This window comes from Hetaerina americana, unplaced genomic scaffold, assembly GCF_022747635.1.
Source record: "Hetaerina americana unplaced genomic scaffold, ioHetAmer1.1.p SCAF_9, whole genome shotgun sequence".
Classification (NCBI taxonomy): Eukaryota; Metazoa; Arthropoda; class Insecta; order Odonata; family Calopterygidae; genus Hetaerina; species Hetaerina americana.
This window is the reverse complement of record NW_027287538.1, coordinates 3865429-3886696: the sequence shown is the minus strand read 5'-3', so window position 1 is coordinate 3886696 and position 21268 is coordinate 3865429. Positions and strand designations below refer to the sequence as shown.

General features: G+C 37.1%; 1 protein-coding gene across 2 annotated transcripts; it reads right to left on the bottom strand.

The window, feature by feature from the left end:
- Positions 1-1040: 1040 nt before the first annotated feature.
- LOC139698983 (visual pigment-like receptor peropsin) lies at positions 1041-20886 on the bottom strand. Of its 2 annotated transcripts, none has more exons than XM_071597976.1 (9): positions 17073-17185; positions 15965-16071; positions 15402-15582; positions 10236-10363; positions 6114-6216; positions 2689-2808; positions 2502-2601; positions 2275-2415; positions 1041-2176 (listed from the first exon to the last, which is right to left on the bottom strand). In XM_071597976.1, exons 2-9 carry the CDS (start codon positions 16065-16067, stop codon positions 2048-2050), a joined length of 1005 nt encoding a protein of 334 aa, XP_071454077.1. In that variant the 5' UTR covers positions 16068-16071; positions 17073-17185; the 3' UTR covers positions 1041-2047. The 2 variants fall into 2 exon arrangements, with proteins under 2 accessions (XP_071454077.1, XP_071454076.1); XM_071597975.1 differs by lacking the exon at positions 17073-17185 and adding an exon at positions 20566-20886 and having other exon boundaries at positions 1042-2176.
- Positions 20887-21268: the final 382 nt, after the last annotated feature.

Sequence of the window (21268 nt, the reverse complement as noted above, 5' to 3'; positions counted from 1 at the left end):
TGGTGGATGTTAACAGAACTGAAGGAGATAGGTGTGTTAAATGGCACGTTTTATCAAAGAATGAACAGTTCGAAACCCATAATTTAAAAACTCTACTATCCTTACTTGTAATCTGTTGAATGGCATCTTCTGATTGAAATAGATTGGTATTAAGACACTTTGTCAATGGTGAAAATTAGACCTAACAAGATTGATATACCCTGACTCACAATGGATACGATCCAAGGTTAATTTATACTACAAGGCAAACAAACTTATCTTCCTAAATAAAATATTTACCATTGCACAAAGTTCATCATTTGCTAAAATTATTAGAGCATAGGAGAGTTTGCTTCCTCCAACAAAAATTAATTTCAGAAAGCAGCTGTACCTCTTCAATTACTGATGCATCTTAAAATTGTTCAATATAGGTAAGCATAAAGGGAAGCTTTTCCTCATTTTAAATGCATGTCGCCATTTCTTATGTATGGAAATCAAGAAAAAAAAGTTATGTTCAATATGAAATATAAATATTTCTTTATGTTAGAACTTCTGTAGATATATTACAGCACCTCATCCCCTTGGTCTCCTGTAACATCTGGAGATCGTCAGGATAGTGTCCTGGGGCCATATCTTTTCCATCTTTCTATTGATGATCTTATCTCCTCCTCCATCTTACCTCCCTTATTGTTATCCTACAAGCCCAAAGCTTTCTCTATGCCAAAGACTGTATAGTATTTAAGAAAATACAAAACGTTTTGGACTATCAGAATCTACAAGATGCCTTAAATAAAACTTCAGAATGTTGCAATACATAGAAACAAATAAAATCTGAGTAAAGGCAGTTTTATGTTAAATTTCTTCAAAAAATACTCTAAAATTATTAAATAGTTAACTTCAAATATACCATTAACTTTATTCCTCACAATCGCGAGACATCATTAAAGGATCTTGAAATTTGAACAGATTTTAAACTTAATTAGAATGGGCATATTCAAAAAATCAGAAAATCTATGTGAGGCAACCTCTACCACTTCACCATTATAAGAAACCCTCGAGCAAAGCCCTAATTTTTTTCCATGACTGTCCTTCCAAACTCATTGCTCCACCATCTGGTTGATGGCAGCACCTTCCAACTTGGCTACACCCAAGAGTGTGATTACGTCATATGTGCATCAACGAGTCACCTGATGTATGTCTTCAAATGGCATCACCATTTTGTAAAAGTACCTGGCACCAACATCTGCAACAACCAATGCTGCAAAATCTCACAAGAAGAGTGAAGTTGATACCTTGGGAATAGAAATAGAAGCAGTAGAATGGAAGGGGGAATAATACCTGTTTCTGTCTCATCGGTCCATGTTCTGAATATCTCTTTGACGTAATACACCTTTGTCTTTCTTGGTCAACCTCTTCCAACCATTCTTTTCTTGCACATCAACCACAAGTGTGTGCATTGGGAAGTGGCAGGACACCAGTTCTTTATGCATCAATATACACTCATACGTAAATATGAAAAATTTTATTTGTATATACATGAAGACTGACATGTCTATTTATGACCCATTTACATTTTGTAATAATGGGTGCATTCGATTGAAGCTTTGAAGTTGGTTTTTGAATTTGAAAATGAATATGTGGTTGAATTTGATTTCGCCATGTTTGTGAAACATGCAAGGAAAGATTTTTTTGACAAAACACTTTGATGAAAACACTTTGATGAAAACACTTTTTTCCTTTTAGGAAACTATATTTACATGTGCAGTTGTTTCTCCAAACAATTTCACACAAGCACATATTTGTTATTGGTTATCTACCTCTCAAGGTAAGTTTTGGATAAACACAAAATACCAAATAATTTGCTTGCCTCTCCTAACAAAGCACTCATACATTTTTTTTCCTGACAGTATTGAAGGTAATTTTAATCTGTAATGGGGATTATTTGCCTTTTCATTAAACTTATGGATTTCTGAACATTTGTTTTGTAAGCACTTCAAAATATTACGTCTTACATCACATGGGTTCTCACAGAAACCTGTCTTACGTAATTAGAAAAAACATCTGTCTATTACTTCATCTGCAGACTTATCATACCATGTCTAGATTTCAAGGTACTTCTCTTAAATATCCCCAGTATTATTTGTCGTACATGGCTGCCAATTGAAGCATACACAATGAAAGGTACAATAGTGGAGGCCTGCAAATAATTAAATTTCAAATAATTTTAGCAAAACATAAAATAAACCAGTACCAACATGGGTAAGTTCAGCTATTTAATTCACATCATGGGTTTACCTCAACAAAAATGGGTGATAAAATTTTCAAAGATGTTGGAATATTTTCATTTTCCTCACTTCTAAGAAGCATTGTCCAGAAAACAATGATTGCTCGAGGTAGCCAGCACAAGAACATTCCAATGACCGAGAATGCCACAACCTTGTCAGTAAAACATTTATTCATTAACTGCTCATACAGGAGAGACACTGAATGCTTAAATCCATGAAGCTATATTCAATGCTTACCTTAGTAATGAAATATTGGCCAAGAGAATCTGTGATAAAATCATTTGTATCCATTGACAAGAGCCTAATCACCTTGTAGGCACGCCACAAGCAGAAGCAACTAAAAATACAAAAACAGATTAAGTACTCATTCGTCAAATTGTTTGTCACTATTGTTCTTGAAACTAATCAACTTGGTTGCACTTACATAATAAATGAGGGGGTTACAATTCCCAAAAGTAGGTAGGATACATTGTAAGTCACCTGTCCACTGCCAAGCAAGTGCCAGTCTAGTTCACATGCAGATCTGGTGCTGTCACATGAATACCTGTAGAAATTTTCAGGTTTACATTATTAAAAACTTATTTATTCTGTTTTTATTGATAATTCACTAGTTATAGAAGGTTTTGGATACACACAAAATATGATTAATTTTCTTGTCTATCCTAAAAAACACAACCCAACTTTATCACGTTCTTCAAAATCCCACTGCCAATCAACATGATATGTCATATAGCTCGGGTTCTAGTCCCAGGAAAGCCTCTCTGATCACCCTCAGCTCCACCCAAGCTTTATGATTTTTTGGGCACCAGGCCTTACTGGGAAACCATAGCCGGCACAAGGAAAAGAAATGGCCCCCCTACCCTGATGTGTGACCTTCACATGCCGTTGGGCTTAGTACTGGGTGAACTCAACCATCACCTACCAAACCTTCAATATACATTTCATGGATGAAAAATTCACACACATTTTCCTAAACATTTCAGTGGTTCTGCAGGAACGTTATTTATCCCTGTGACCTTATTTAGTTTCATCTCCCTTAATGCCCTTAAAAAATCTCATCGTTGAGTATGCCTGGACCTAAGCTATCTTCCTCTACAGGTACCTCATGTTCCCTGTCTATGTCTAACCTTGTTGGCCTAAATTCTTTACCATACAGTGCCTCTATATATTCGTTCCATCTTTCTGAGACCTTTTCTGTGTCAATTATTATCTTACCCGCCTTATCTCAAACTGTTAGCATAGATCTTCCTTTCTTACTTCCCGATAAAGATTTAACTTTGCTTTACAGCGCACCGATTTCACCCTTCCTCTGCAGACTTTCTATATCCTCGCACTGCGTCTTTCACCATGCTTCTTTTGCTTTATTGGTTGCCTGTCTCAATTTACTGTTTAACTCTTAGTACTTCATTTTGCCTAATCCTGTGTTTACATTCTTCGATTTTCTTCTCTCGTCCATCTTTGTAATCATATCAGCCATGATCCATGGTTTCCTTGCCCTTTTTCCTTTAACGGTTCCTATAGTGTCTTTTGAGGCTTTTGATATCCCTTTCTTGATACATTCCCATTTTTCTTGGATAGTACTAAGCTCTTTACCATCCTCCATAATTTTCTCTACAGCCTGCTGATACTCCTTCCTTATCACTCCTGTCAATGCTTCTGCATTCCATTTGCTGACCCACCGCCATTGCCTTACCCTTTTGAATCGAATGCTACACTTCATTACAACTAAATTGTGGTCAGAGTCCACATCCACTCCTAGGAAACTGCAAATTGATCACACTGTTTATAAATCTGGGCCTAAACATAATCTAATCTAACTGATACCACTCTGAGTCACCTGGCAATTTCATGCATACCTGCGTCTTTTGTGGTGTCTGAACCAAGTGTTGGTGATGACTAACCCCTGTCCCCTGCAAAACTCAATTTCTTTCTCCCGTATTCATTCCTCGTACCTTAACCCTAGTCTGCTACCTTATCACTATCTCGTCCTTTGCCAACAGTTGCATTCCAATCCCCCATCACTATCAAATATTTCCCTGCAGGAACACATGCGATTATATCCTCTAACTGATCGCATATCCTATCGACCTATTCCTCCGTATGGTTGCTTGGTGGCATGTATACTTGAACAATGACCAAGTTCCATAGGTCTGCTTTTATTTCTATTAGGATTTTTCTATCGGTTGCTTGTCTTTTTTTTACCACTCTTCTTCCTTCCTCTTTATTCAATATAATGGCAACAGCTCATTGGATCTCGTCCCCTCCACTGTATATTATTCTATAATTATATCGCCCATAATCCCCTATATCCTTCCATTTCACCTCACATAAACCTAAAATATGTATATTTACTCTTTCCATCTCTCACTTAATATTCTTTATATTTCCTGTCCTCAACATTGTCCTTACATTCCAAGTTCCCTTTCTAACTAAAAGTGTCCCCTTCTTCTTCATTATCCTCAGAGCCTCAGAACATCCTCAAATTCACTCAAGCTGAGTGGCTTTCCTGGTACTGGATCTTCCTGAAAAACATCACCAGGAAAGAAGTTGGACCCCCTTATATGTGAGCTGCACCAGCTGCTGAACTTAGTCCAGGGTAGGCTCTATCCTAGCTAATCAAACAAACCTTCCGGTTGATAACCATACACAGTGCCATTTTTTATCATCTCTAGTAACATTTTCTCCTCTCCAACATGCTTTATCCTTCATCGACTCCTCATGGTCTTGGCCTCTCTCGCCTTGGCTCCTCCTTGTCCCTTATCTCTTCTGTACTCCTTTTAAATTTTTGTTATCATCCTCTTCGATATTTGAGAATCTCTGGTGATCATCATCCATCACCTTAATTAGCAGATGAAGTTAGGCTGCCACACTTGCATACTTAAATATCACTTCAAAGGTGCAGAAATTCATGTGTGTCGAATAACTAACAGGCACTGAAATGAAATAGGTAACTTAGTAATTCCACGTTCATTTCATTTAGAACACGACCAAGGTTTTGACATCAGATGTCATCTTCAGGTGGTCCTTACAGAAGACAACTTTGACCCCTATTAACAGCCGACAATTGACACTGAAATCTCTAATTCCCTTTCATTTCTCTCCCATCCACATTTTAACCCTCTTTTTACCTCTCCACCCTCCCTTTTCCCTTCCACTCTGATGGACCCCCACTCCTTTCCCGCTCTGCAGGTATATAAAGACAAAGTTGGAATCTGTGAGGACCACCTCATGTTGACGTCCAACGGTGAAACCTAGGTCGTGTTCTAAACTAAGTGTGTGAGTGTGGAATTAAAAAGTTGCTTATTTCATTTTAATATTTTGTCTAGATTCTATAAAGTTATACTGGAGACAACAAATTTAACAAACAGGTACTAATTTCAATGAAAAACATTGCTTGGATTATTATTATAATCCACAATAATGGAAGTCAAACTATGAAGATGGCTTGGCACAAGATGACACCATATGTGAATAAATGAATTATTATTTCATATATTTTACATTTTTGCAACATGGTAATAATAACTAATTGTCATTAGAGCATCTAGTGCAAAATTATTTGCACAGTGCTTATACAAACAATTTATGTATGCTCATTTTTACAGACAATTGATGATTAATTCAAATAATAACAATATTTAATAGCAATAAGATTTTGAGTGCACATAAAAAACAGTAGATATGATTATTTGGAGGTGATTGGTGGGAGGGAGGGAGTTGTGCTACTTAAATGGGGAGGAATTTGTAGGTTTGGGAGACATTTCGTCACCCCTGAATCAGGCTGAATCAGGTGTCTGCAACTGAAATTCCAATATTTTAATGAAAATATATGAAATTGCAATACTTTACCTGCCCCAGTGAACCAGAGGTGGTATGGCCCATGCTATTGCTAGAGTCCAGCATGAAGCAACTGACCACGCTATTCCTTTGAGTGTCAGCATTCTAGATATTTCTGCAATAATAAAAATTATGCCTCAAAACCGATGAAACATAGTGTAAGCCAAATGGATGATCAAGTAGCTGTTGACATGGTGAATTAAAAAGCTAGGTACCTAAGCATTTTGGAAATAAAACTGGTAAGGAGTATTTTAAAAAGGTTTCTAGGATAACCAAGGTAAAGTTGAATTTAACTTAAGCTGAGATTAAAGAGATCAAGTTGCTTTCAAACCAAAAAATTCTTACTCATTATTCAAAAATATTACTCATAAGTAACTCTCCATGTAAGACATTATGTTTCTATGTTGTTCTGGAAGTTGGGATGCAATTAACCTGAGTGAAAACTGTTTGCAGTATTATATTCTATGTAATGTATGTTGATTATAATACCACCTCTGTTTTTTTCGAGTGCTGTGCCTTGTGACAATGAGTATACAACGTGTGGCCCAAAAATAACTAGAATAATTTTTGCCACCAATCTGCCACAGCTGGAGTGGCATGATTTGTGATGGTAAAGGTAAAGGGAGATTTTGGGAAAGTTAACTGTTGGGTTTTACAATGTACCAGTTGCTGCTAGATTGGACCTCTACTCAATGGTCACATCATAAATTCAGTGTCACTTTCCATGAAGCAATGATATGCATTTAATTGTGAATTAAGCTTGGGGACGAATGATTTCTACACTCTGAAATAATTGCATTGGATTGCACATTAGCAGATGACTCCGTTAAAAGTTACTGTTGCGGCATCTCCCACAGTTTTTTTGGAATTTGAAAAATTGGGTTCGGAGACCATGAACATGATTGAAGATGCTTATGGAGATGGAGAAATGTCCCAAGTTAGGGTTTTCTGCTTACACAAGATTGTTGGTGATGAGGAATGCCCTGAACATCCATCAAAATCACATTGTGATGAAAATGTGCAAAAAGAGAGTCAGTTGCTTCTGATTGACCCCTAAGCGTCAGGATGTTAGCAGAAGAGTGCAATATTTAGAAAACTCCAGTACATTGCATCTTTACAGATGGATTTAGCCATGAGAAAGGTGTGCCAAGATGGTCCCCAAGGTAATGTTGGAAGATTGCATGTATGACAATCTTGCCTTGTACCCCTTGGCCCACTGTGAAAGTGACCTGAATTTTTTAGAATAGGTGGTAACTGGTGACGAGCCATGGGTTTTACAGTACGACCCAAGTACAACCTCATTTGAGTACTATTTTGGACCACTGGATTATGCCAAAGAGGCCATGACCAGGTGCCTGAACAAGATTCTCATCAATGCCTCCCAGGAAGCATACCAGGAGCGTGGAAGCAGGTGCTAACATTGGTGTGATAATGTACAAGGGTATTGTTTTGAATAGTTTTAGAAATTTTTACTTTTACTCGAATAAAGTTTTCTCCCGTTTTATTCTACTTATTTTTGGGATACGCCTTGTATAGGTCCTTATTTGCTGTTCACTCATTTTAGCTGATATTTGATGCTCAAGCCATCCAAGTACTTGTAATTCAAGAGGATTCTTTAGCAAATCACAGAATAACATAAATGTGCATAGCAATCTAATAAAATTCAGTTGAGAATGTTCTGTGAAAATAAAAACTCAAATAAGTACCCATAACTCAAAAGTTGATGCAAAACAAATGAGAATTTTTCAAATTAGTATGTCAACTTTAATTTTCACACTCAACTCCTGTAATTTGGTTACAATGTATTTATTTAATTAATTCATTCAATTCTTTCCATTTGCTTGTTTGTTCAATCATTCATTCACTAGATCCATGGATTACAGATGAGATGATAAGGAGATAACAGACAAAGGAAGAACACTGAAGATTGTAAACGCATAGTAGAAGGGAGAAGAGAGAGATAAATATCAACTGAGGTGAGAAATGAATACGCCAAAAGGAGAACGGTGGAAAATGGTAGGGTGAAGAAATGAACAGTTCAAAAAGGAAGGGTGAAATGAGTGTATTGCACAGAGAGGAGGTGGAGCAGACATTGTACAGAGAGAAGGGAATATCGATATTGAAGATATTTCAGAAAAATTATTAATTGAACCAGGATGGATTCAAGAAAGATGCAAAGAATACCTGTAGGATCTAATTGGTAAAGATAAGAGGTCAGCAATTTTGGACATAAATATATAGAGTATGATGCAGATGGGAATAACTAAGAACCAGGCATACATGATTTGTAAAAAAAGGATTTGGAAAAGTTTTGGAAAAATAGATTTAGTATTTCAGGTATGCCTAAAAGCTCTTCAAAGTACATTCCTTGAGTGTTGACACACTTTCGCTCTTGTGGATTTTCCACAACTCAAAGGCTCCCTGATAGGCAGAAGGTCCTTAAGGGTACACATACAAGCTTCTTTGATGGCACTTAAAGAGTCCCATGTCCTTTGAGGGAGGAATTCACTTTTCGGAATAGGAATAAGAGCCTGGTGGTGCCAAGTCAGGACCGTAAGGGGGTTTGGGAATAGTCATGATGACACAAGTAGAAGGTCTTAAAAAGCAGACACTTGATTGCCCTTGGTCGTCTGGCAAGACCTTTGGGATCAGTTTAGCACAAATCTTTTTCATTGCCATATTTTCAGTGATAATTGATACTGCACTGTCATCTTATCAATGCCATTACAATCTGTGATCATGTGCACACTTAACAGATGGTTTGAATTCAATACTACATGCACACGTCAGGAGAAAATTGTCAATGACACTTATCAAACAAACCTTGCACTTGATTGTGGGATAGGTAGGACAATAAGGGAACTGATATCAAATAAGAAAGAATGTGGGTTTGTATTGTTGGCCAGAAGATTTCATAACAGAAGTGTTAGTTTCCATCCACAAGAAATGCAAAGGCAGGTGAATATTATGACTCCATAACAACAAGTCTCATTTCAACCATAGTAAATGTAGTTCCTGGGATCATTCGCGTAAAGATGGAGAGGAGGGCTAGTAATTAGTTTGAGCTTAATCAGTTTGGTTTCAGGAAGGGGGAGGTATGCTTAATGGCATAACAGTATTGAGATTGCAAATTGAATGGAACATAGAGTATAATAAGGATATTTATTTTATATATAGATATTATTTAATAGATTTTATTTATAGATATATCTGTTTGTTTCATACATGTAAAATTCAATAAAGCATTAGATAGAATAAATTGAATAGAACTAATGAATGTGTGAAATGAGGTAGGGTGGAGGGATTATTATTACCTTGGAACATTGCTTAATGTTTAAGTTGAATGCCTTGCATAATTAGTAATTTACATAAAGAGAAAAAACATTTTTTTAGATGACTTGTTTAACAAGCAACCTTTTGCCTAAAGAGAGACTAGGAGAGGGAAAGTCTCAGATTAATTGAATACCTGCTTCTTTAGTTTGTGTTAAGCACTCATTCCACTAGCATCTTAAGTGTTAGCAGAGACTGATAACACATTTTTCTAAACTTGTATTCAGACATTATTTGTGATTTTTTGCACTAAGTTTGATATCCCTTGCACAAATGTCCCAAAATAAAGAGCTGCAAAAGGCAACCTATATGGGAATAAAAATAGCTATAAAAATGAAAAATAAAATCATTGACAAATGAGAAGATGTGTAAGTGTGGCTGGTATAATCAGTCAAAATTAACGATTTGCAATATTCTCAAGAACAAAATTAAGTAGCTGGATTCTTCAAAGGGAATGACCAGAATAAATATGCAATCCGATGTTTTGGGCACCAAGAAAAATAAAGGAAGAGAAAAAATGGCATTAAAAAGCAAAGTCACATTGATACTAAAAATGCATGACATATATAAGAAAAAGTGAATTGGATTAGGAAGATTAGTTGCCATTAATAGGGAATATTTAAACATTAAACATTTTTCAATGGTGTCTACAGATTTTTTTTGTAAACAAACTAAAAGATAAATTAATCTTGAGGCTTCTATGGGAATTTATCTTTTAAAAGATAAATACCAAGAGAAATTTATCTTTTATCCACCAGCACTTGAAACTAGCTAATTAAATTAGCAGAGATCTATGAAACTTGCCTTTTGTAATGAAGTAAAAGAGCCAGTATCTTTCAATGGCTAACAACATCAATGCTAGCATCTGTGAAAGTCCAAACATTTGACGGAGAAAAGCAAAGAGTTGACAGCATGCATTCCCGAATATCCACCTGGAAAACATAAAAGACAATTTTGACATTACCTAAAAGATTGCTTTCTCGGCATTTTATCAGTGAAATAGTCCCAGAGTGTTATCGAATGGAATTCTCACAAATGGAGAGATGGTTCAATTCTACTGCCAATCATGGTTACCATCCAGAATATTATGAATGAATGAGAGGTTCTTTGTCTCAGGTGCACTTTTCTCATTTCAATGGAGCACAGACAACACCTAATGCAAATTCACCAACACCAGGATTTCAATGGTAACCCTCTGTTGAGGCAGCATGTGCCTACAGCAATCCATGGTGCGTGCTTGTGAATGGAATGAACTCAGTTCCAGGCCCACTCCCCCAACTAATCATGAGTTTAAACTCCATCTCAGGTGGAAAGGATAAACTGAGCTCCTTATGACCTCTTTTTACACTGACTATATTAAATAATATTTCCTTAAGTCATATAGTAAAGGGCTTTTTACACCACTGTAAAAGTAAAAAAAAGGTGAATATTTAGATTGGTGTGGTGATTTGCACACTTTATTCAATTACTTCAACCTCGTGTTGCAGTAGTTTTTCTCCTTCAGAGCGCTGACGAAGACCACCTTTTGCTCAAAATATGTGCTTTTCACACCATTTTGTTTCCTTAGTTTTTCTGTGATATTTTGCCTTCCTCCTTCACTTTCCATTTGTTTCTTACTTTTGACTGAATGGCTTGATTCTCTACCATTTTCAGTTTTGGCAGGGCCATCAGGCCATATATTGTCTACATCCGATTCCCAAGTATTATTTGCAGTGCTCATTTTTAATTCCTGAGTGAGTGAGTGTGGGTGTGTTTTATTCCCCCCAAATAGGTCCCTGGCATCTGGAGTGATTTCTTCGGAAACCTATTCAGTCTCCTCTTCAGTTAATAGGTAAGTGGCTAAGGTAGCCCAGAGTCGGACCCTATTATTGGGGAAAACTTCTCCTTAAACCACTTGTGGCCAACCATTGTGGTTGTTTGTGTGTATTTGTAAGTTCCCAAATACAGTCCCTGGCAATATAGGATTAATTTCCTGAAATAACCCACCCTGAATAAATCTGAAATTCTTAGTATTTTGAATGTGTGTCTGATTAATGGTGTGGTATTAACCTGCTCCGTAAATCACCATATCAATTTCAATATTCCTCTTCTTTTTCCTTCCTTTTACAGTGGTGTAAAAAAAACCCTTTATGGCTTAAGGGAATATTATTCAATATAGTCAGCCTATCTCAGATGACTAGTCAGGTGAATTAGGGTGTACGATGCTTCCCTTCCAGTAGGCCACTCATTTAAAAGGATTTGAGGCTGGGACCTCCTTCCGGTCAGGGAATACTGCTCCATGCTCACTTGGGTATCAACATCTCCTATATTTTAGGTAGCCTTCCCAATACAGTTCACTTTTACTCACAAACTCCAGTAAAATAAATATTTTCAAGATACCTATTCTCCTTGTGAGGTAGAAATTGAAACTATTATTCAGATATTTATTTATTAATGGGAATAAACCTTTTACAAGAAGGGCAAAAAATATAAATTAGTTCCACAATAGTATAAAAATATTTACGTATGGGTACAAATCATATAAAGATACCTATTCTTTATTGAGAATTAAAATATAACTTAGAATTTTAGAAGAATCTTGATTTGCAAATGAATAAAAACATTTTCAGATGGCATACAGATATGCATTCATACCTAGTTAGATTCATAATGTAGACAAAATATCAATATTGATTCATATTGGAATCAGAACATAATAAATATTGTATTTGTTACTGACCAGATGATGGTACAAAATGATAATTGTAAGTAGCAGTCATTAAATAGATATTTCATGGAGGCGAATGTGGTAGTTAATGGTACAAGTCCATCTTACTGAATACACTCCCTGGGTTTTTTGCCCATTTTTTTCAAATTTTAACTTTGCAATAAAAAGTCGTTTCTTCAGGGGAAACCCAAACATGACAGTTTTGAGCAAAAGGGATAATTCATGTTGATATCCAAAACATTTGTTCACATTATGTGCAGGATGTAAAACTCTCTTATACCTTGGTGCTAGTGGTAGTAATTTAAGGACTTTTTAAGACTCTGACGCAGAGTAATTAATACAATTTATCCTTACTTTATTTATCTTTACTGGAGAGGCCCTTGACTATAGTGTTCTTTAAATATGAAAAAACCAATGCAATACACTTACAGTGTACTCAGATCCAAGAAAAAAATAACATTAAGGAATTAATTGAGATGACTGTGTAGAGACATTTGTTTTTGGCGACTCTTTATATCTGAGAAAATTCAACACTTCACGATCATTAAATAAATTTTCAGCAAACGTAGCTACTACCTTATTAGGGTGATACTTCTCAATATACATTGCACCAGTTTCCAGTGCTGACCTGCCTGATTCTCTGGACTTCACACTCCTTAAAGGATCATGGAGACTCTGAATGGCAAATAAGCATGGGTTCAATTTTCAAATTGCCACTCACAAATGATATATAGTATAGAATAGAAACTGATATTAGAATAGAATAGCAACATTTGAAAAAGACTCACTTGAAGAAGGCCTCTCAGAGGCCTTCATCAAGTGAGTCTTCTTCAAATGTTGCTATTCTATTCTAATTGTGTTATATTGTGTCAGCCCATTATATATATATATATATATATATATATATATATATATATATATATATATATATATATATATATATATATATATATTTATATATATATATATATATATATATATATTTATTTGAGATAGAAAGGGCATTAAGGGAGATGAAGTTAAATAAGGCCGTGGGGGTGGATAACATTCCCGCGGAACTATTGACATGTTTAGGAAAATGTGGGAGGAAGAGGTTATATAGGCTGATTCGCAGTATTTATGAGGAAGGAATCTGGCCGGAAGACTTTGTGAGATCAGTTTTAGTTCCTATTCTGAAAAAGGTAAAGGCTACATCATGTGAGGACTACAGGACAATAAGTTTGATATTCCATGCAGCTAAAGTTGTCCACAGGATCATCAACAAAAGGATAGAGAGTGGGGCAAATGACTACTTTGGGGATGATCAGTTTGGGTTAAGGAAAGGGAGAGGTACACGTGATTCTATTGCAGTAATAAGATTATTAATCGAGAGGAATATAGAACACAACCAGGAGGTATTTGCCTGTTTCGTAGATTTCAAAAAAGCGTTTGATAGAGTGAATTGGGAAAAACTAATGAGTATATTGCAGAAAATGGTAATAGATTGGAGTGAAAGAAGGCTAATCCTGAACCTCTACATGCCTAAAAAATAGGAGGGCAAAAACTAGAGCAGGTAGAACACTTTACGTATATCGGAAGTGTTTTTTTGACCAACGCAGTCAAAGTAGTAGGGACTTAAGAGAAGAATTGCGCTAGGCAAAGAGGCTTTCACAAAGATTTAACTTTGCTGTACAGCACACCAATTTCACCCTTCCTCTGCAAACTTTCCAAATCCTCAAACTCCGTCTTCCACCATGCTTCCCTTGTCCTATTTGCTCCCTGCCTCAATTTATTGTTTAACTCCACCCCTGGGAAGCTGTGCGAATATATCACACTGTTCCTAAACCTGTGTCTAACCAGGATATAATCTAGCTGATAAATTTCTGAGTCACCTGGCATTTTCCATGTATATCTGCATCTTTTGTGGTGTCTAAACCAAGTGTTGGTGATGACTAGCCCCTGTTTCCTGCAGAACTCAACTGCTTTCTCCCCGCGGTCATTCCTCGTGCCTAAACCATAGTCCCCGACCTCGTCACCATCTCTTCCTTCGCCTACCGTCGCATTCCAATCCCCCATTACTATCAAATGTTTCCCAGAAGGAATACACCCGATTATGTCCTCTAATTGATCGTATGTCCTATCGACCTCTTCCTCTGTATGTTTGCTCAGTGGCATGTATACCTGAATAATAACCAAGTTCGTCGGTTCTGCTTTTATCTCTACTAGTAATATCTTATCTGTTACCTGTTCTATGTTGACTATGCTTCTTCCTGCCTCTTTATTTAATACTATGACAATCCCTCGTTGGCTCTCGTCCCTGCCACTGTATATTATTCTATAATTATCACTCCAGTAATCCCCACTACCCTTCCATCTCACCTTGCATAGACCTAAAATATCTTTTTTTCCCCTTTCCATCACTCATTTAATATTCTCCAATTTCCCTGTCCTCAGCATTGTCCTAGTCTTCCAAGTTCCCTTTCTAACTAATTTGGTCTGTTTCTCCTACGTCTTTTGTCCGGCTGCTGCTGGTTTTCCCTTGCAAGGGTTTCGTGGGATGACGACCGAGGAAGCCTTGCCTCCCCGATTGGGCCTTGCCTTGCCGATTGGGCCGAGCCCAATAGTTGCCAGGACTCATAATCTCTCTAGTGAGCATTATCTAAATCTTGGGAATGATAATTGAGATGGTTTCCCATTGCTTTCCTCAATAGTGTTTTTAACGTTACACCATCACTTAATGGCCACCCCTTTGGGGTCAGACGCCATTGCAGCCACCTCACTGAGGAACAGACGCTTAGTGGGCTACCTTTCATCTGGCTCCTAACCTTCGACCTATCTGACATGGGTGAACTTACCAGGAGCAATTATTATTACTCCCGCCAGCTCAGCTCTATGGGTAATCGGAACGCGCAAGCCCTTCCACCACGTCGAGGCTGTGGTCCAGGGTATGTTATTATGTGTATATATATATATATATATATATATATATATATATATATATATATATATATACATGTGTGTGTATAATGTTAGTTAAAAATAAAATAATAATAATCGCTAGTATATATATACCTAATTAAATTTTTACTTAACATACAGATAATGCTTTTGGCAATTCAGAGCCAGATATAAAAAAATCAAATAATATGTTAAGTAGATGATCTTATTTGCCTGAGAGTTTTGAATGAATGTTAATTCTAAAGTAGTCATACCAAAGCTGTTGAATTAATTCCCACAAAAATATGATATTATATCTGGTTGATCAAGAATTGACATGGACTTACCTCCCATATATGGAAGAAGGGCCTGTGAAAGGAAATCCTGCCAGGAGTAGGGTCCCCAGAGATGCAATTGACAGATTTAATAGTAGCAGGCGGTGGCATTGATCAACACGGTTTCCAGGCACTCCAACTCCTAGCAAGCACCCTGCACAGAGCAATCCATTGGCTGCTGAACCAATGATCCCTATAATGAAGGTGTTGAGATTAATTTTAGTACAAATCCTCTCAAGCAACTCAAGTACTGACTACAGAATTGCCTTGTCACTGAAGCTAGTCCAGTCAAATCCTGGACCCATAGGTCAGCAACCAGGTGGTCTACTGATGAGGTCATTATGCCACGATATACAAGCACATGATATAGTTAAACATACAATTTACAATGTTATATAATAATTCACAGCATTCCAATTATAAATGTATAATTTACAATGATTTTTTTGGGAAATAATAAACAAAATAGAATCTTTTGGTTGCATGACAATGGTCTCAAATGGACAATACTGGTCCATCACTGAGTCTAGTCTCATGAAATATGCCTTCTTTTTTTGACATAAAACATCACTTACCAAATATTATCAAGCCTGCTCCAAGCCATGCTAAGTGATTCACTTCCAAGGTATTCCAAGAGCATTCTAACGGAGTCACTGCAGTCAGTGATGGTGTACCCATGTTCCTAGTGAGAAGATATAGGAAAGTTTCACAAAGCCAGTCCTCTGCAAAGATAACTCTAGTAGTAAGTGATAATCATTAAACATGTATCCAAAAAGGTCTACTTATTTCCTCAAAGCATTGACTTCCATTATAATATTTGGATATTGGTATTTAGAATATATTATCATTTATAATACCAATCCATCTCTTATCAGCTCATGCCAAATATCAATTCTCATAAGATTGTAATATTGGAGATAATTGAAGAGTGACTTGAGGAATTAGAAGCCATAACTTTATTGGTGTTATGCTTCCAGTGCAAGTCCATAGTATTGTTGAGAGAGAACCGATTTTTGATACTATCAGATTTGGATTTTAATGGATAGTTGGCGAGAACTTCAGTTTACTCGGATATTATGTACCTTGTACATCAAGTGTATTTATAACAGTTGTTACTAAGGTACCCAATTAGTGACTGTGTAAATGTGACCTATGGGAATGCCATCCTATTTTTAATTAACTAAGGAAGATGGTCCTCCATATGGATGATTTTCACCATCAAGCCTAGAGAGATAAAGTTAATTTCAAGGTTTGTATAAAAAGTTCCATTGACAATTTTTTTCCTGATGTGTGCATGAAGTAAGTGTTGAATGCAGACCATAGGTTTTTAAGTGTGTGCATGATCGTAGATTGTATTGGCATTGACAAGATAACAAAGCACTTACAATTATTACTAAAAATTTGGAAATTCAAAAGATCCACGCTAAACTCGTCCTCCCGAAGGTCTTGACAGACGACTAAGAAGAACAGGGTTGAGCGCCTGCTTATGAAGGCCTTCTGGAACTTACAATTGCGACGATTTCCCAACCCTCTTACAGTCTTGATTTGGCACCAGCAGACTATTATTCCCATTCCCTATAAAAGTGAAATCCTCTCTCCCTCAAAGGACACCACCATGGGAACCTAAGTGCCATCAAAGAAGCTTGCACTCACACTCTTAAGGACCTTCTGGAAACCACCTACCATTCATGGAAAGCCACCCTCCAACATCCAGCCTTCAAGTCTTGGAAATGTCACCAGCAAAAGTGTGTTGATGCTTAAGGGATGTCCTTTGAAGAATTTTTAGAGGCATTGTAGCAACATCTGAATTAAATCTATTTTTCCAAAACTTTTTCTGAAAACCATGAATTATCAAATTCCACATTTCACAAATGTTGTGCTTGTTACGTAAAAATCATCAAAACACATAAATATAACAATGATTAAAAGACTTTTGGAAGAGATAAATCTTTACAATTAAAGTAGCCACAACTTTTTAGGTACTTTGCCATGTTATGTACCTCACACCATCTGACCAAAACAATAATATCTGAGGATTAATCAACATTCATTCACACGACAAGACTTAAACCAAGTGTGATTGTGAAAAATCCAAAAACTGTACTATGTCTGTCTGTGGGCTTCCCCCACCCTGTCATTGTTTTCTTCTTTGATATTTAATGGCGATTGCAACCCTTCATGCCCAACACAAAGTATCTTCTCTCCCTTCCTCATTTCCCTGTTTACCTAACTTTCTCTTTCAAAGCCTTCAACTCCTAATTACCTTTTTTCTGCAGCCACGTTTTTGTCCTTTGATTTTCAAAACTAACAATTGTCAGTTAAATCAAAGGACAACAAAGTAGCCACAATCAAAGGGATGAAATGTGAGGTAACAATTACAATTAAGTTGACCATATCTCCAAGAAATGTACAGCAGCCAAAAGGAAAGGAACCCTGGTTTGCTTTGCTTTCAAGTCTGAAATTTATCAAGACATTGTCCAGGTAAACTTGGTCGGGCTCAACATGCAGAAGGAGAAGTGAAAGGAAGGGTGGAGAAGCCATAGCAGGAGTCAGTGAAGGTAGAGAAAGAGTACAGAAAAGAACAAAGAGAATAGTGAAACAGTGAAGAATAGCACGCATATATACAAACAAAGCCTAAATATCCATCATCAGGACACTGCACATACAAGACTTGACATGCACATTGAGGCAAGATTGTCTAATTTGAGTGGTGAGGGACAATACCACAAATGAGTCAAATTTTTTAACATGCTTCCTCCAGATTTGAAAGCATCTCCTACAAATAATTTCAAGCGCAATCTTAAAGCATACTTTCTTGTATTAAACATTTGTCCTATGTGGACGGACTTTGTTCATCATGAAGAAAAGTCTAAAATTTTGTTTGTAAAATATCCCAATGTAATGCAAATAAATTTTTCTTCAATGTGATGTATACCAACAAACCTAATGCACATTTTTTTTTGTTTTATGATGAAACCATGCTGAACTGGCTTATGTGAATAAAGCAATAAATAAATAAAAAGTTGGAGGAGCAGCTGGTGTAGTGAAGGTGAAGGCTCGCGTGGTGAATGGTGGCAAAGTAACCGAGGAGACTAGTTTGTGGTTTCCGGACTCAGGAGCGTCTCATTAGCCCTCCCATGGGGTCATCCTCCAAAATTTCTCAGAGTAAACTAGAGGTTAGTTAAATATTGCAGATGGTGGAAGAGCTATAGTGGAAGGTAAGGGGTCTGTTGCGATGAAGTTGAATCAGAAAAGTGATGAAGGTGAAGCTCTTTCCAAAACATTCCGTTGAAGTTAAATCTTCCAAGTGGTTTCAATAATTCCTAACCAGTTATTAATATTAAGAATATTTTGCTGGAACTGGGATGTAAAGGAGTGTAACATTGACCTTTATTTGCTTGTTTTATGCATAGAATTTTTTGTTTAGGAGAAAGCAAGCCAATTGCTTTTGTTTTGTAATGTGTGAACAAGGAGGGGGGGGAGGTGTAAACCATTCCCCCACACATTCCCCACAAGTGTGTTCATGCAGCTCATTTGTGTTTTGTTTTTCTATAGGAAGTAAGTTTGGTTACAGATTGGATGATGACTCGGGTATGACATTTTGTATCTTTAATTAACTTCTCCCATCTGCATCTTAATCCACTATTTGCAAGGCTGAGGGTGATGACGGTCTTAAACATATACATTTACTACTGCTTAATTCATGTAAAAGATAATGTAAAGGACTATGCATTAATAGGCAATACACACAGCCATAATACAAGGTCAAGAAATATGTTAGACATCACCAAATTCAGATTGTCCAAAATCTTCAACCAGTCAGATAACCTTGCCTTAAAATTCTAAAACAAACTTCCCCATACTACCAGACAGACTAGCTGCAATAGGTTCAAAAATGTAATTGAGGATCGGTTGATTTCAAACACCTTGTACTCTTTGAGTGAATATTTTGAACTGGGCTTCTCAAGAGTGACATTTTAATACATATGCATGAATCTCTTCAACACGGTAATGAATTCTACATATTTATTTTTTTCCAACTGACGATATCTATAGTGTCACGTACTGCTCTCTTTTATCAAAGAAGATTATTATTATTATTTAAACTGCCCAAATACTTGAACTGCTACACCTGCTTACATGTATTCTTCTCAAAAGCACTGGGAAGGCTTGGTATAGTATTCCTTGGAAGGAATTGGTATAAAAGATAATGTTATCATTAGCAAAATAATCCACCAGGTTACGGTAGGTTTCCAAATGACACTGAGATTACATATTACTGAACTCCTTAGCCCTGATAAAGATGGCAAAAAATATACTTAAACCATGATTTACATAACAAAATAGCATGTTCTTTTGCTCTGTTTCCCATTTAACTTTATTCTATCCAAAATGATTATTGTTTTCTTCCCTCTACCTCACCTTCCCAGCAATCTCCCTTCTATTACCATCTCCAGCATCCCATCGGCCCTCTGCATCTCATGCACCCACTTGTCCTGTCTGCTATGAATTTCTCTCAACAACTTTTTCTCCCTTGCCCAATGACATGTCTAACCAACCATTCTTCAATTTCCTCTCCTCCCATGCATTTAATTTTCTCCATTAATCTCCACACCAGCATTTCAAAAGCCTTCAACCTATGTCCATTCTCTCGGTTAAATGGCCAAGTCCAAGCTATAGAAAAAACACTGTAAAAATAAATGTTGAATATTAAACTTTTATTTACAACTTAATTTAAGGTGCCTGACTTCTTCTTCCCTTTCCCCATACACACTTACTTAGAGCTTATTTTTTTTCTTTTTATCCCCACCAATTCCCATGCCCTCATCCAAAACAGTACTTACACAGCTAAACTGTTAAAGTTTATGGCCCCTTCACTATATTATTATTATTATTATAAATAATCTCCCGGTTAAGGTAGGTTTCGGATGGATACACGCAATCAATCAATTCCTTTGTCTGTCTTAACAAGACACAACCAAAAATTCTACTCTACAACAAGTCCCTTTTCATACCCGTGCACTTCCTTCCTCCCTCCAACCCATCCGTATTGTGACCGTTGCTCTTCGGGCAAAAACATGCGGGACATCAGCGAAATATAAAATGACTCGCCCTCTCTAGTCAACTGAAGAGGCGGGCCAAAGTAGGGAGTAAGTAATGGATAGTGGACATTTACCTGGATGGGAATTGTTGGCCTGAAGCTCTTCAAACACGTAAAAGAAGCCACGGGAGAGGACGGCTCTGGGAAGCAAGCGAGGGAAATGTCCAGAGGGAGGAAAAACGTTGGCGTATGTCTCCGTCTCTTTGGCCGAGCACGCGAAGATGACGCGGGGTAGTGACGGGAGCGCGTAATGGGATCCAAGCGGCGTGCGGCCTAAAAGAGAGCGGGGGGAGCAGGGTCTGTCTCGGGAGAGCGAGCAAGCATAGTGAATGCGACACGCCTGCTCCAACGACGTCAAACCGTTGGGGCACCCTCGAAATGTGCGACCGCACTGTCGGCGGAACGTGTGAGCAAAAGTAAAAGACACGCGATTTTACAACGTCGCTGCTGCTTCTCTTGAAATGTGAATTTCTCATGTTTCTTCCGTGTTCGCACGTTCGCCTAGGCGTGAAAAAAAGAAAAAGTTGAGGCATATGGGTCCGGTTGACCCCACTCCCAAAATCGCAAGAGTTAAAATGAACTATTAAAAATTATTGAGCAGAGTAAAAGCAGTTTAATTTCAGGACAATCCATAGCTCTCCATAAAAGGAGAAACCGCTAATATCTTTTTTACTTTCATCTGCAAAGGATGGATAATCCTGAATAGCTCAGAGGTATAACAAAAAAATTAAGCTATGAAGTTAATTTAAGTTATAAAAACTATTCAATTATTACCCCG

What these genes read in the sequence shown, in the direction of transcription:
- LOC139698983 (XM_071597975.1), bottom strand. Translation starts at nt 16,067, where the DNA reads ATGGGTACACCATCACTGACTGCAGTGACTCCGTTAGAATGCTCTTGG. An exon ending in CCTTCTTCCATATATGGGAG is followed by an intron (nt 10,364 to 15,401) that starts GTAAGTCCATGT and finishes TATGTTTTCCAG; the next exon opens with GTGGATATTCGGGAATGCAT. An exon ending in CTTTTACTTCATTACAAAAG is followed by an intron (nt 6,217 to 10,235) that starts GCAAGTTTCATA and finishes TTATTATTGCAG; the next exon opens with AAATATCTAGAATGCTGACA.